The sequence below is a fragment of the Muntiacus reevesi genome, chromosome 14, assembly GCF_963930625.1.
Source record: "Muntiacus reevesi chromosome 14, mMunRee1.1, whole genome shotgun sequence".
Lineage (NCBI taxonomy): Eukaryota > Metazoa > Chordata > Mammalia > Artiodactyla > Cervidae > Muntiacus > Muntiacus reevesi.
This window is the reverse complement of record NC_089262.1, coordinates 16,992,821-17,007,396: the sequence shown is the minus strand read 5'-3', so window position 1 is coordinate 17,007,396 and position 14,576 is coordinate 16,992,821. Positions and strand designations below refer to the sequence as shown.

At 35.5% G+C, this 14,576-nt stretch overlaps 1 protein-coding gene across 1 annotated transcript in view; it reads left to right on the top strand.

Moving 5' to 3' along the window:
• The window catches only part of CDH18 (cadherin 18), a 376,876-nt gene extending 363,263 nt beyond the window's left edge, over positions 1–13,613 (top strand). The window contains exons 10-11 of the mRNA XM_065905363.1: positions 2,734–2,985; positions 12,718–13,613. Coding sequence (XP_065761435.1) covers positions 2,734–2,985; positions 12,718–13,208 — 743 coding nt within the window. The 3' untranslated portion in view covers positions 13,209–13,613. The remainder of the gene's footprint in view (positions 1–2,733; positions 2,986–12,717) is intronic.
• Positions 13,614–14,576: the final 963 nt, after the last annotated feature.

The window sequence follows — 14,576 nt, the reverse complement described above, 5'->3', positions numbered from 1 at the left end:
GTCTGCTTTAAAGTTATTCAAGACTTTCTGTAATAATTCTTTTTTTTTTTTTAATGGCTGCATCACGAGGTGTGTGGGATCTTAGCTCCCAAACCAGGGATCAAACCTGTGCCTCTAACAGTGGAAGCACCAGGAGTCTCATCTATTAGACCACCAGGGAAGTCCCAATACTTGGGACTGGTTTATTTTTTACATATTATATTTCAAGTTTAGAGGCATTACTCATCATGTAATATTGCAATTTATGTGAGATAAAGTTTGTTCTCATATATATTTATATGTATGTAGATATAGATGTACCTTCTTATCTCTTTCATTTTAGTTCAAAATTTGCTTGTCAAGTTCAGTGAGCCTACTGCCAAGTACATTTTCTACAGGTTGAGAGAGGAGCACAATATCCCTTGTCAAGAGCTCATTATTCTGCTATTCTAAGCCTTTCTAGGTAGGAAACTTCTGCTTTCTGAATCCTCTTTCTTTTCAAAAGTCAGAACTTCAGCTGGGAAAATGAAAGAATATTGTCATGTCTCCATGTCTGACAGCTTTCCATTTGAGAACTTCAAGTGCCCTAGAAACGTATTCTGGTTTTCTTCTCCTTTCTCATCATGTTTCTGATTGTATTTCCAATAATTATCTTGATAAAGAACATGCTACCAGATGCAGAATGTAAAGTGGACACAAGCCTAGAGTCCTAAAGGGGAGTCCCCATCTACCCTTATATGTTATCATGTCATTCCACACATTATGAGGTTTCTTGGGACTAGGGACCAGTGTCTTCCATATTTTCTTCAGAGGACTGACTGTGAGATCCTCAAACATGTTTGTGTCTGTATCTGTTCATACCTTTTCCTTAGACTAAGGAATTGTGAATAGAGGCAATTTTATATTATCACTATGCAACATTCTACACCTGATAGATGTGCTTAATCAAAGATCTGGGTTTCTGAGAGTGTACCTGTGATGGTTTTACTCTTAAAAACACATATGATGCAATTTATCCTCTTTTTTTCATCATTCTGAAACCTGCTTCAGAGTAGACAATACGCTTTTCTTTAAATTTCTCTTCTTCCAAGTAAGAAAATACTTATAGTAACTTATTAGGTTATTTATATTCTATAACATACCTTCAACAACTCATATAAATGTATATACTCATATAGATCTATATGTAAATTTTACATATATAAATAACTCATATGTTTTATTTTCTGTATTCCATTGAATATTTGAAATATTATCTGTCTCTTGGATTAGTTTGGCAATATACTATCAAAAATATATCTATAGGGTGTTATATCAAGATTATCATAAGCATATCCATAAGTAATAGAATTCCAATTTTCTGAATAATAGAAATTGATATGAGAAAAAGAATTCTTAGAAGTAATTATCTAACAATTTACTAACTTTTTAGTGAAAAATAACTAATTGACAACTGTAGCCAGAGGTTGGATTCTCTGGGAAGCAGGCTCTGGACTGGAGCTTAGAGGACAGGATGCTTCTTACAGTCTTCCTTCATGATCAGCAGCTGTGGATCACAGTGAGAGTGGAAGAAAGGGCAGAGTGAGCAATTGAGCGACCATAAAATTTGAACATGTCTATAGCTGACCCTACGGGAAAGCTGGAACTAAGCTTGTCCTTCAAGGTTTTCTGCATTTAACAGAAGTGACTTGATCTTTATAACCTTGCATTAATGAGTCATTGATTATGTGCTGCTCCAGAAGGATGTGACCTTGGGCCAGGTAGCAACCAACAGTTCAGGTAATGAGTCACTCCATGTAGGAGTTCTGAACAGCACATGTGAATGTGCACCTAAAGGATCTTTTAGCTAATAGATGCAGAAGGAGAAATAACAATGCTGAAATAAACATGTCCTAAGTGCATCCAAGGCCATCAACATGAACTGCAAGTGAACTGGTGAAGCGTCAGTATGGCATCCTGGTTTTGAGCAGGTTCTAGAATGTATTGGGGTGTAGCTTGTTTATTTTCTGGCTCTGTGATTTGGGGCATTTTACCCCATGGGACTCAGGTTATTCATTTTAAAAGTATTATTCCTAATAAAAATGAATTTCCCTAAAATGTAAGGAATTTGGCATCCTCTCCCTTTTACGGTTGTATGCATTGATCAAAAGCCATCATGCAATTATTTACCATAGCATATGGCATTTTAAAAAAGCACATAAAAATGGAATTAACTATTTTATTCATCATTTACTTTCCCATGGTGTTCCTACTATAACAAAAGTTCTTCAGATCACAAGTGTAAAACAATGTATCGATTTATCTGGTGTCTCCTTAAATATATTACCTGTTCTAATGGTTCTTAAACATTTTTGTATATTAACCTCACTTGAAGTTTGCTAAAAATATAGATATCTGTTTCTATCAGAGTCACCAGGTTTGGGATAGGGACACGGGCTCACCCCACAGTTTGGTGTCCGGGAATCCCTTTCAATTCTTTGGCTAAAATGTGCACACACCCCAAATGCTTATTGCTTCTACCTCATCTGTCATCCACTATTTCCTCTCCCCTTTAGTCCAGGCCTTATTTTTCACATAGTTTTCTCCATTTAATAACCAGTTTTAGTAACTGGTTAGTAACCTCGCTTCACATTCCTTTCTCCATTTCATAAAAGAAAAAAAAAATACACATACCCATGTTATCCATTAAAGGCGATGTGACTCTTTGACGGCGGCTTTACTGAGTACATTTTGTTCTGCTTGTGTCTGTCATAGATAACACAGCCAGCATTCTGACCAGGCGGAGGAGATTTAGTCGAAGTGTTCAGGATGTGTATTATCTGCCCATTATGGTGTCTGACGGTGGGATCCCCTCTCTCAGCAGCAGCAGCACCCTCACCATCAGGGTTTGTGCGTGCGAGAGAGATGGGCGCGTGCGGACCTGCCATGCCGAAGCCTTCCTGTCCTCGGCTGGTTTGAGTACAGGAGCCTTAATCGCTATCCTTCTGTGTGTGGTCATTCTCCTAGGTAAGTCACTAAATCCTAAGGGATGATGGCCATTCCGAGTGTACCCTGCAGTGGTGTGTTCAAAAACAGAGGCAGAGGCATGCAGAGACAGAGTCATTTCGACAAGACTTTAGAGCTAGGAATGCTTTATGTAATACCACAGCTTGACTGCACTGATTTTCTTTTAAATAACTTCCTTTCTTTTTTTTTTTTTTTTTTTACTTATTTTTATTAATTGGAGGCTAATTACTTTACAATATTGTAGTGGTTTTTGTCATACATTGACATGAATTAGCCATGGATCTACATGTATTCCCCATCCCAATCCCCCCTCCCACCTCTCTCTCTACCCGATCCCTCCGGGTCTTCCCATTAAATAACTTTCTTGATACCATAATTAATCTTGAAATAATTTGGTTCGAATGTGATGAAAGAATTGAAATGTGAGAAGAAAAGATAGGATAAGCAAAATCTTTTTAGAAAAGATCCACTTTAGAAAGAATTGGTATTAAGTATTCTGAATCCCATACTGAAAGGGCTTTTCCAATTTATTTCAAAGAACAAAAGGGACATTATTTACAATGAATCTGACCACTAAATAAAGAGAATAAGTGTCCTGTAGAAACTTTTATCAGCCTAAAATATTAGTTGGTCATCAACCTCAGTTGAATTGTAACTATATGGCTGATTCATGTCAATGTATGACAAAACCCACTGAAATGTTGTAAAGTGATTGGCCTCCAACTAATAAAATAATATTTAAAAAATAAAATAAAATAAAATAAAAAAAAATAAAGATGAAAAAAAAAAAAAAAGGACTAAGTCTAAAATAATTTTTGGTCTCAGCGATATCAGATATTATTATTAAATTAAAACTAATGTATTTTAGTTTATTCCTTGCATTACATTTGATTGTAAAAGAAAATAATTTCTCGAGTTTTATGTTATCTTTGATAAGGCAAAATCTTACCAACTGCGTTTGAAGCCAATATTACTATAAACTTTTTAGAATTACTATACAAAGTGAGACAGCAAATTCAGATTTTTTTTATAAGAAAGGTAGATGCAAAGAATGTTTTGATTTAGAGTTTAAATGGGTACATATATATGTTTCCAGTGTATCTTCACCCTCTAGCTTTCTCATAGCAGCTATATATTTTGCTCTGTTCTCTGTTCTTATGTGCATATGTAAGAAAAACAAACAAAATGCATACTTTGGTGAGACAGAGATATTCTTGCAAGGAATGTCCCTTGTTTTGTTCCTGGATTAGAAGACAAATTACCTGTACAGAGGAGTGGAGATCAAGGTGACATGAGACTGAGTAGAAAGGATGGAGTAAAATGAAAAAAAAAAAAAAAAAATGGTGGGTTTTGTTTTAGGAGTGTAAGGAGAAGTTTAAAGTAAGTGTGTCCCATCATAAAACTTGTATGCTTAAAAAAGACAGCTATGAATGAAGTGGATAACAGATCTCATGATGACAAGAGAGCAGGTAGGCAAAACAGTTAGGAATATGATGCATTTGTCTCACTCAGACACAGCATAATTTGAACCAGCACATTCCCTCGTGGCTCAGCTGGTAAAGAATCTGCCTGCAATGTGGGAGACCTGGGATTGATCCCTGGGTTGGGAAGATCCTTTCGAGGAGGGAAAGGTTACCCACTTCAGTATTCTGGCCTGGAGAATTCCAAGGACTGTATAGTCCATAGGGTCGCAAAGAGTGGGACAGGACTGAGCGACTTTCACTTTCACTCTCACTCAGAGTGGAAGTGAAGAAAGCTTGATAATATCAAGATGCTTTAGGGGAAATCGAAGGAGATATTGGGTAACAGGATGCAAATCACAGGATGAAAATATTTCCCAAATTCTTCACTGAATGTGTATTGGAAGTACCTGAGATTCCATTTGAACCTTGCAGTGTTAATTATTTCAGGTCAGTAAGCAAACATTTAATATTTATGATATGGTGTTTTTTCTAGAAACAAGTATCCAAAGGCTGAGTATAATAGCCAAAAATTACAGAAAACAAACAAGCAACAAACAATCTTGGATAAACTAGATATGCAGCTGAGTTAGAACAATATCAAAGACTTTTCATCTCTTGCTAAATGTGGATCTTTAAGATCTTCCCTGATCTTCCCAGAGCTGGGGGACACTAGAAATGCATTTTGTTGATGTCACCACATCCAGAGACTATGAAGAGAGAAAGGATAGACCAGGACTGAGCTGTGATAAACTCCAGTGTGATCACCAAGTCGAGAAGGATGAAATACCAGAGAGAACAAAGCAGAAATCACAGAAGAAGGAACAGAATTAGTAAGAGTGAGATCCTAAAATCAAAGAAAATCAGTGTATCAAGAAGGACAGAGCATTCAACCATGCAAAAACTGCCTAAAAGTTGAGTAAATTGAGCAACAAAAAGTGTCAATTGCACTTGACAATTTGGAGCATGGAGGTTTGACTCTTCATAACAAGAGCTATTTCACTGTAGTATAGTCTTTTGTAGTAGAAGCATGGTGATGAAGGCAACCAGGAAAATCAGATTTTTTTTCTTTTTTCTTTAAGTTTTTTAAGTATAGTTGATATGAAATGCTGTGACAGTTATACACATGTATTTTTTTTTTCATATTCTCTTCCATTATGATTTATCATAGGATATTATTCCCTGTGCTATACAGTAGGACCCTGTGCTTTATCCATCCTATATATAATAGTTTATGTCTCCTAATTCAAACTCCTCTCTCACCTTCTCCCCCAATCCTCTCTCTCTGGATAACCACAAGTCTGTTCTCCATGTCTGTGAGTCTGTTTCTGTTTTGTAGATAGGGCCATTTGTGCCATATTTTATATTCCACATATAAGTGATATCATATGGTATTTTTCAAAACCAACAACCAAAAAAAACCCCAAAGAATAAACAGCTACAAACATTGAATCCTCTAGATATCTTAACTGAAACTACAAAGAATAGAACTCAGTGACTTTTCGTAAGTCAACTATGCTTCAATTAAAGAAAAAAAAAAAAAAAAACACTCTGACATTAATATACGTTCTTCCAAGTCCTTATTCTGAAAGATATTTCAGTTGGTGGAAGCCTGTTACCTTTGGCTTTTACTTTCATTTATCATCAGAGAATTATTTTGCACACTAAGACTAAAACCTTTAAAACTGACAGATATCAATGTAAGGTACATTTAGGTATATTACATAATATAATATTCTTTACCAGCTGAGCCACAAGGGAAGCCCAAGAATACTAGAGTGGGTGGCCTATCCCTTCTCCAGCGGACCTTCCCGACCCAGGACTTAAGCTGGGGTCTCCTACATTACAGGAGGACGCGTTACCATCTGAGCTATCAGAGAAGCCCCTATATTACATAAAACAACATTTTATTATTTCATGAAACAATACATTCCTTTAATTGACTTTATAAAAATGTTTTTTCCCCCTTTGAGGTAAATAAGAGAACATTTCTAAAAATTATGCTATACATCAGGGCTAATGAAACAAAGGTTACATTTGATATGTTCGCTCCTTCAATTTTTATTGAAAATCAAATGTCTTTACACTATAATTCAAAAGTTGCAGAATTTCTTAAGCTTGGGCTTAAGCAATCATTATTTATAATGTAATTTATATTTTTCATGGCATGTAAGGGCATATATTGTTATTCAGAAAATATCTGGCTCACAAACATTAAACGTAGACATTTGTAATTTTGAAATATTGAGTTCATAGTCTGCAAGAAAAATATCAACAATATCAGAGGTACCAATACTTTATTTTAGAACTTGTAATTCTGAATTTGCATTCAACTTCAACAGCTAAATAAATCATGAAACTAATATTTTGATACTGAAATGTTTCACTTAGTAGCTCTTTGTGAACATGACTGTGACTGTGGAAATTCAACCCTAGTTTTGCCACTAATTAACTGTGTGATCTTAAGATCCACAAAGTCTCTTTGCTTCTATTTCTGAACCTATGAAAATGAAGTTTCAGCTAGAATAACCTTATAGTCATCTGTAAAATTTTGTGTTGCTTATTTATGTTTTATAGGCTAAATATTATTCAATATTTTGCAGTTTGGTTAGACTCCATCTATGTATACATTGATTACTAGAAAATGGTGCTTGAAAACCAAAGAGTCTAACTTTAAGTGCCAAATGTGCACCTTATGAGTTATGTTTTGTCAGGATTAACTTTTCAGATCCCTTTTAAGGAACGTATAGGCAACAATTTACAGTTTGCCATCATGATGCAATAGGTTTGGTGCTAGAGGATGGGGTTGTTGGAATTCCCTTCCTCTCCTGGGCATCTGACATCTTTTTCCCAACCCACTCCATTAATTGTCAAGGTCCAGAACTGTGGGCAGAGCAAACCAGGGCAAGAGATCATTTAATCAGGATCTAAGACGGACTTCTTCCAGCTACCTTCATAGTCCACACATCGCATATAATCAGCTGACTTAGATGAAGTCACCAAGTAGTTTGCTCCTATTTGGGGATGTAAATTTCCTCCTGCATGGGAATCAAGGTGGATGTGGTGAGAGGAGAGTGAGGGGCTAGGAGAGGAAGTGAAATTGATGAGAAGATAAGTGTCAAACCTGTTTGCCCTCAGAGTTATTGTGAATGACTTTATGGATTCCCCTGGGTGTGAAAATATAATTTGCAGTGAGAAGTGTCATTACCAATTATGGCTACAGAAGCTAATAAAAATAATCTCCCTGACTTGAGCCACTTCATCCTACCAAATTTAGTACAAACATATGATGATACAAAAAAAGAATCAAGTGATATTTAGGGGTAAAAATATCTGCTATGAAAAGTATTTGGGGGGTATGTTAGGAGTCAATACATAATTTTTTCAAATGTAAGTTGTATGTCAGTTAAATCATGAAAATTCAAAGCCCCTTTGTACTCTGGGTACTGGAAAAATTATATGAGTAAGTAAATATAATATAGAAGAAAACAAAGAGAAAACTGTTTCCACAAATTTGAATCTCTTAATGAATAAAATGATGATAGAGTGAATTCATTTTTATTTTCTTAAATGAAATGAATCATATAGGTTTAAAATCCTGGTCACACTTAATGAGAAGAAAAGAAAAAGAAATACACTAACCAAGAATAAAATATTCATCAGAATAAAGACATCTAAAAATGCTACAACTTATTCATTTCATTTCAGTTCATATAACTAAACTTCAAAATACCAGAAATCATTTATAATGTAATTTTGAACAGAGGACAAGCTCTGTATCTCTCTTTCTCTTTTTTAACAACTCCATGGCTCTATCATAGTATATTTTCTCAGAAGAACCACTGAAAGAAGTCCTCCCTGTTATACATCAATAGTTTGATATACTGTGAGGGACTAATTCAAATATATTACTTGCCTGTCAGTTTTAAAATTGGGTTTAACTGTCAAGTATATATGCATGATTATTATCTTCATTCTCTTTAAATAAATTTGGCCTTGTGATTTTGGGGAAGCACTTTGTTTTTCAAACTTTAAGAAATACTTTCAAGCAAAATTAGGTGTTTGGAATTTATAGAAACAGTAAGCTGATTTTTTAAAGTATTTAAAAATTATTTTCCTAGTGAGACAATTACTATTCATGAAGACTCAATTAACCCAGTGTCACACTGTCATCTCAGAAAAATCATTCTTTTGTTCATCCACAAAAGGATTGTTTATGGAGTATCTGCTGTGTGCCATCTGCTCCAGAAACATCTACTAAACAAACATGAGTGTAAAGAAAGTCATTAGGAATGTACCTTCCACATTCTTTGTATCCACATTCTTCTTTGAGTTGATTTTAAATTGTCATTGACTATCCCAAGTGGCGCTAGTGCTAAAGAACCCGCCTGCCAATGCAGGAGACATAAAGAGATGTGGGGAAGATCCCCGGGTGGGGAAGATCCCCTGGAGGAGGGCTTGGCAGCCCACTCCAGTATTTTTGCCTGGAGAATCCCCATGGACGGAGGAGCCTGGTGGGCTATCGTTCATAGTGTCTCACAGAGTTGGACGTGACTGAAGCGGCTGAGCACGCACACATGACGGTTTCACGCTAATTAGATCGGTTTGGCTCAGACGGTAAAGAATCTTCCTGTAATTCAGGAGACCTGGGTTCGATCCCTGGGTGGGGAAGATCTCCCGGAGAAGGGGGTGGCTACCTACAGCAGTATTCTTGCCTGGAGAATTCCATGGACAGAGGAGCCTGACAAGCTACAGTTCATCAGGTCAACAAAGAGTCAGACAAGACTGAGACGCACCCTGTCACTTTCAAAGGGACTGTATGTCCCTATTTGTCCTGATACTCTGGTGTCATTATAAGTGAAGTCCCTTTCCACCCTTAAAAAGTGTCCCAGATTGTATGGCTAATTATATATTGATCTTTATAATAAATAGGTTTGCAACAAATCTAGGGATCATTTGTCACTGGCAAGTAACTCTCTTTGCCTAGAAAGAAATAGATGTAAAACTGTACATTCAAATTTAACTAGCATCTATTATTTTGAATCAACCCATATAAGTCAGGGATAGCTTTTTAAGCAACTAGAAGCTATCATGACAATAAATCCAGCATTATCAAGTATGTTTCATTAGGCAAATAGAATACTAGCATTAGTAAGGGATGTATATTACCCCCACACTTTGGTAATAGTATTGATCACATTCTCCCTGTTATACATCACATTAAGTCCCTTGGCATCCATCATCAACCATTTCAACATAAAGAAAAATAGCTTGATTTTTTGAAACTACTAAGAAGTTTTATTATAATAAATTAGGCAGTGTGTAGAACTATCAATAGATGTTTTAATCTAGAACAGCCTCCTCAATTAACTATAATGATGAGCAGGAATATATGGTGGATGATAAATATAAGCCTCTGGATAGAATGAAGTATGTTACCTGAGGATTCTGCTTGGGCTACTGAGTTTAAAAGCTATAGGCTGAATTTACACTAAAATAAATAGTGAGATACCAAATACTTACTGATGGCATTCAGCAAAAATAAGTCATGTGAATAGAAACATATTGTATTCTGTAACAGAGCATTTATGAAGCCAGGTCATATGTAGAATCTGCATTTCATTTCCAGCCTTTTCTGTGATCACGCCCTTCCAAACACAGTGATCAAAGCTTTACCATGTCAATTCTAATTTCCACATTGCATTTTCACATTACCCAGTCAGTAACTTTTTACTCCTTACATTTCCAGATGATTCCTTGACACTCCGTAAAGATGTTTTGTCTTTTCTTTTTTTCTTTATTCCCACAGTCTTCCACCTGCCTCTTTGCAAAATTAGATTCCTCCCAGTATTGTGGCCCTCTCTTTCCACATATGGTAGACCTCCCTCTCGTAATTATTCTATCCACTTCTGGCTTGAATACCTATTCCTTTTCCTGTCCATATTTTCAAGACTTCAAAGTATGTACACACTATGATATATAGTTCAAATGAAGCAACAATTATCAAGTTTAGGGCTATCATAAAAAGGGGTTAAACTATATGAAGACAAGCAAGGAAGTAATAACAAAATGAAGAATAGAAGTTTCTTTTTAGAGGAGAAGAGAGGTATAGAAGGAGTTGTTTATAGTGTGTCAGGTATGTTCTTTATCAAAGGATAGCTAACCTGGTATTTGTTTGCTTTATGATCATTTATTAAAGCTTACATATAATCAGGATATCCAAATAAAATATAGTAATATATATATATAAATAAATAGATAAATAGACAAAATACAGCATAGAAGTGTGAAATTTGTATAAAATTATAGATCTGTAGGTGTTTATGCATGTGTGTAAATATATGCACTTACACATCTTCAGATATATTGAACAAAACATAGTTATGTATATATCTGTATCTATATATATACATGTATATAAAAATATATATAAAGTTGTATTTATATATATATATATCCCCTGATTGTTTGGACAGTAAAGAATCTGCCTGCAATGCAGGAGACCCAGATTTGATCCCTGGGTCAGAAAGATTCCCTGGAGAAGGGAATGGCAACCCACTCCAATATTCTTGCCTGGAGAATCCCATGGACAGAGGAGCCTGGCAAGCTACAGTCCATGGGGTCACAAACAGAAACAACTGAGCGCCTAACACTTTCACTTTCATACTTAAATTTTAAGCAAAAATATGCCCCCATGCATAATAGTGAGATAAATCCATATTATATATATATATATTTTAATGTTTCCATAAAATATATCCATATTGCTTTGGACATAATTGATTATATATACATATATATGTATGTGTATATATACACACACTACACAATATATGTCATTTATGTATACACATATACATGTATATGTATATGTGTATATACATGTATATATACATGTATTTTTGTTGTTTCATCTCACGTTATACATATAGTATATTTTTGTTGTTGTTACCCATCTCAAATTCACATTTAGTTGGGTGTCCTGAATTATTTGTTAAATCTAGTGACCCTGCATTCCATTTGAATATACTTCTCTGATTATCATATTGTGATATTTAAAATAATAGTGAACCTAATAATTGTTATAATAAAATGTAGAATATCAGCTAACCAAGAAGAAAACAGTCTGTAGAGATGAAGTAAAAGACACTGGACCTAACAAAAAAAAGTAGAAATGAGATAATTCTGTTTAGTAATGGTTTAATGCCATCCAATTGAATAATTTGAAAGTGATGAAAGAACAACCAAAGTAAAATACCTAAGATGAATTTCTATCAATTTACCCAGTAGCTACAACATTACTGGTAATAAGAAAATATTCACTGTATGTGGAAAAATTTTCCTAAGACACACATCCTACAGGTCATTCAGTTCTATATTTTTAAAATACTGAAGTATTTTTTCATGTTCTATATTTTTAAAATACTAAAGTTGAATATGGCAATGGAAACATCATCACCTTTAGTGTGAAAAGTCATAAACTAGAGTCCAAGCTTTTCCACCCACCATTTGTATGACCCAGAGTTACACAGTATTTACTCAGGTAATTTTTTCCTGAGTCTCATTTTCTTCATTTTAAAAATGAGGAAATCCCAGCTCTATTTTGAGCATTAAATAAAAATATTATGTAAAGAGCATTGTGTAAATGGAAATATTTCTATATGATCATATAAATGACATTTTGCAATCTAATATTTAAAAGCAATAATTAATGCCTGATAATATCATTCTAAAGGATAATGAACAAAAAGAGATGAACCATCTAAAATATTCCTGCTTTTATTTCTACACAGAATCAAAAAGAAAGGGTTAAAGATAGGGGCTCCTTCTTCCTGTTTTACAAAAACTTAAAATACCCTGCTTTTAGTGTATGCATCTTTAGATGAATTAACATCTATAGATTGACCCCCCCATGCACAATTATTTTTCCAGTCAGAATTTCATATTGCTTTTCCATCATCTATTCCCCTCAGTGTAAACAATGAGTGGTTAGACTTGATCACAAGTCAGGAATCCTGAAAGCATAGCCTGGCAAATGAGAAAATCATGGCGTTCACCAGAAGATCAACGATTCCCATTGTTTTGTACGGATAATCATTTTCTACATCCTTCGGGATATTAAAAATTCTTGTGGTGGTATTCAGAGAGTGCAGAGATCACAGTGTAAGCCCTAATGAAACATAGCTGATGAGAATGGTTGGAAATTGCTGATGTCCAATCTCCAAGAAGGTTCTTTTTTCTAACTCTTTATCCTCTTTCTGTTTTTGCTTAGCGATTGTTGTACTTTTCATCACTCTGAGACGCAGCAAAAAAGAGCCCCTGATCATTTCAGAGGAGGATGTGCGGGAGAATGTGGTCACCTACGATGATGAAGGGGGCGGCGAGGAAGACACAGAGGCCTTTGACATCACCGCCTTGAGGAATCCATCTGCTGCAGAGGAGCTCAAGTACCGCAGAGATATCAGACCGGAAGTGAAACTTACCCCCAGGCACCAGACATTGTCCACCCTGGAAAGCATAGATGTTCAGGAGTTTATTAAGCAAAGACTAGCGGAAGCCGACCTAGATCCCAGCGTCCCTCCTTATGACTCTCTGCAGACTTACGCCTACGAGGGTCAGAGATCAGAAGCTGGATCCATCAGCTCCCTGGATTCAGCAACTACTCAATCAGACCAGGATTATCAGTACCTTGGAGACTGGGGGCCCGAGTTTAAAAAATTAGCTGAACTCTATGGAGAAACAGAATCTGAAAGAACAACTTAGGGGGTCAATCCTTGCAACCTTCTAGAATTTGCTTCCTGAGCAAATGGTGATGTAACCTCAGCAATGGCAAGGAAGAAGCTTGGAAACAGTACTTGGAACTGAACAAGCAGAGCACAGCTACTGTAGAAACAAGTGCCCTTTTCATGATTGAAACTGGGTTATTTAAAGGGAAGAAAGTCAAATTAAAAAAAAAAAAAAGAAAAAATCAGAGAAAAAGCTATTGTTCCTTGTGTATATTTTCAATCGCTCAATAAAGTCTGTGTACTGTTTAATGAAGAATACCTGAATTAAGCCAAACAATGATATTTATTTCAATATTTTGTGATTTCTTTTCAAAATCAAAACTAAACAGAAAGTTTCCAAATCACTTATGACTCTGATTTCTAGGGGTGGTACACTGATACTCATGTGGTGGTGAAGGTAATCATGACCTTTTTCCACCTTTTTGGGTGGACTTGAGATCCACACCCTATTGTTATGACACAGCTCATTAGCTTTGTCTTCTTGAAAGGACAGGAAGCATTTCCAACCTACCAGGCCACTCCTTCATGGACTTGTACGTACCATTTTTCTTTGCCCTCCCCACTTCTTTTCTCCATATGGAATTGATGGAGCATGGGGATTTGCTGCTTGCACTATGATGTATGCAACTTCTGTGCACCAGTCGTGCACTGCTCTGAATCATGGAGACAATGGTCTCTGTCCTGCCTGTGCCCCTTTAACAGGAGAACCCCCTTTTTTAAGTGGATCGAATGAATGTTTTAAGATATACTCAGACCATCTGATATGTCAGGGAAAGATTTTATTTAAAAAAAAGCAAACTATAAAACTTATCCTGTACAAAACATTAAGGAACTCTATTCTTTTTCTTTTCCATTTGTTTTTAGGACATTTACATCAACAATTCTGATCATTCTTGTACCTCAAATTGGTTGTCAAAAATTTCATAATTGGTTTATACTTGTGTAATTTGCTTATTTTTAACATGGCAGTCATTAAAAAAAAAGTGTACCTTACATGATAACTATGTAGTCTGAAAAGATTATCCTCTAATTTACATAGACTTCATAGACTTTTGATTGACTTGCCTTTATTCCTCACAGAGGCTCAGACTCCCCCCCCCCCCCCATCTCACTATCTGATTAGACTTTTATGTTTGGGACTTACAAAAAATATGGAGGTCTAGTAGCAAAAAATTGGAGGTTCACACTTATTATTCTCAGACATGACTCTTAATATCACTGAATTTTAGGGTCCCAAACTAGAAAACAGAGATGGCAAAGACTTTCCTGCCTATCTTACAGTTTATATGAAGATCAATAAGCATCTATAAAAATGTTTTCCCAATTGCAAAGTAGTTTGTTATGT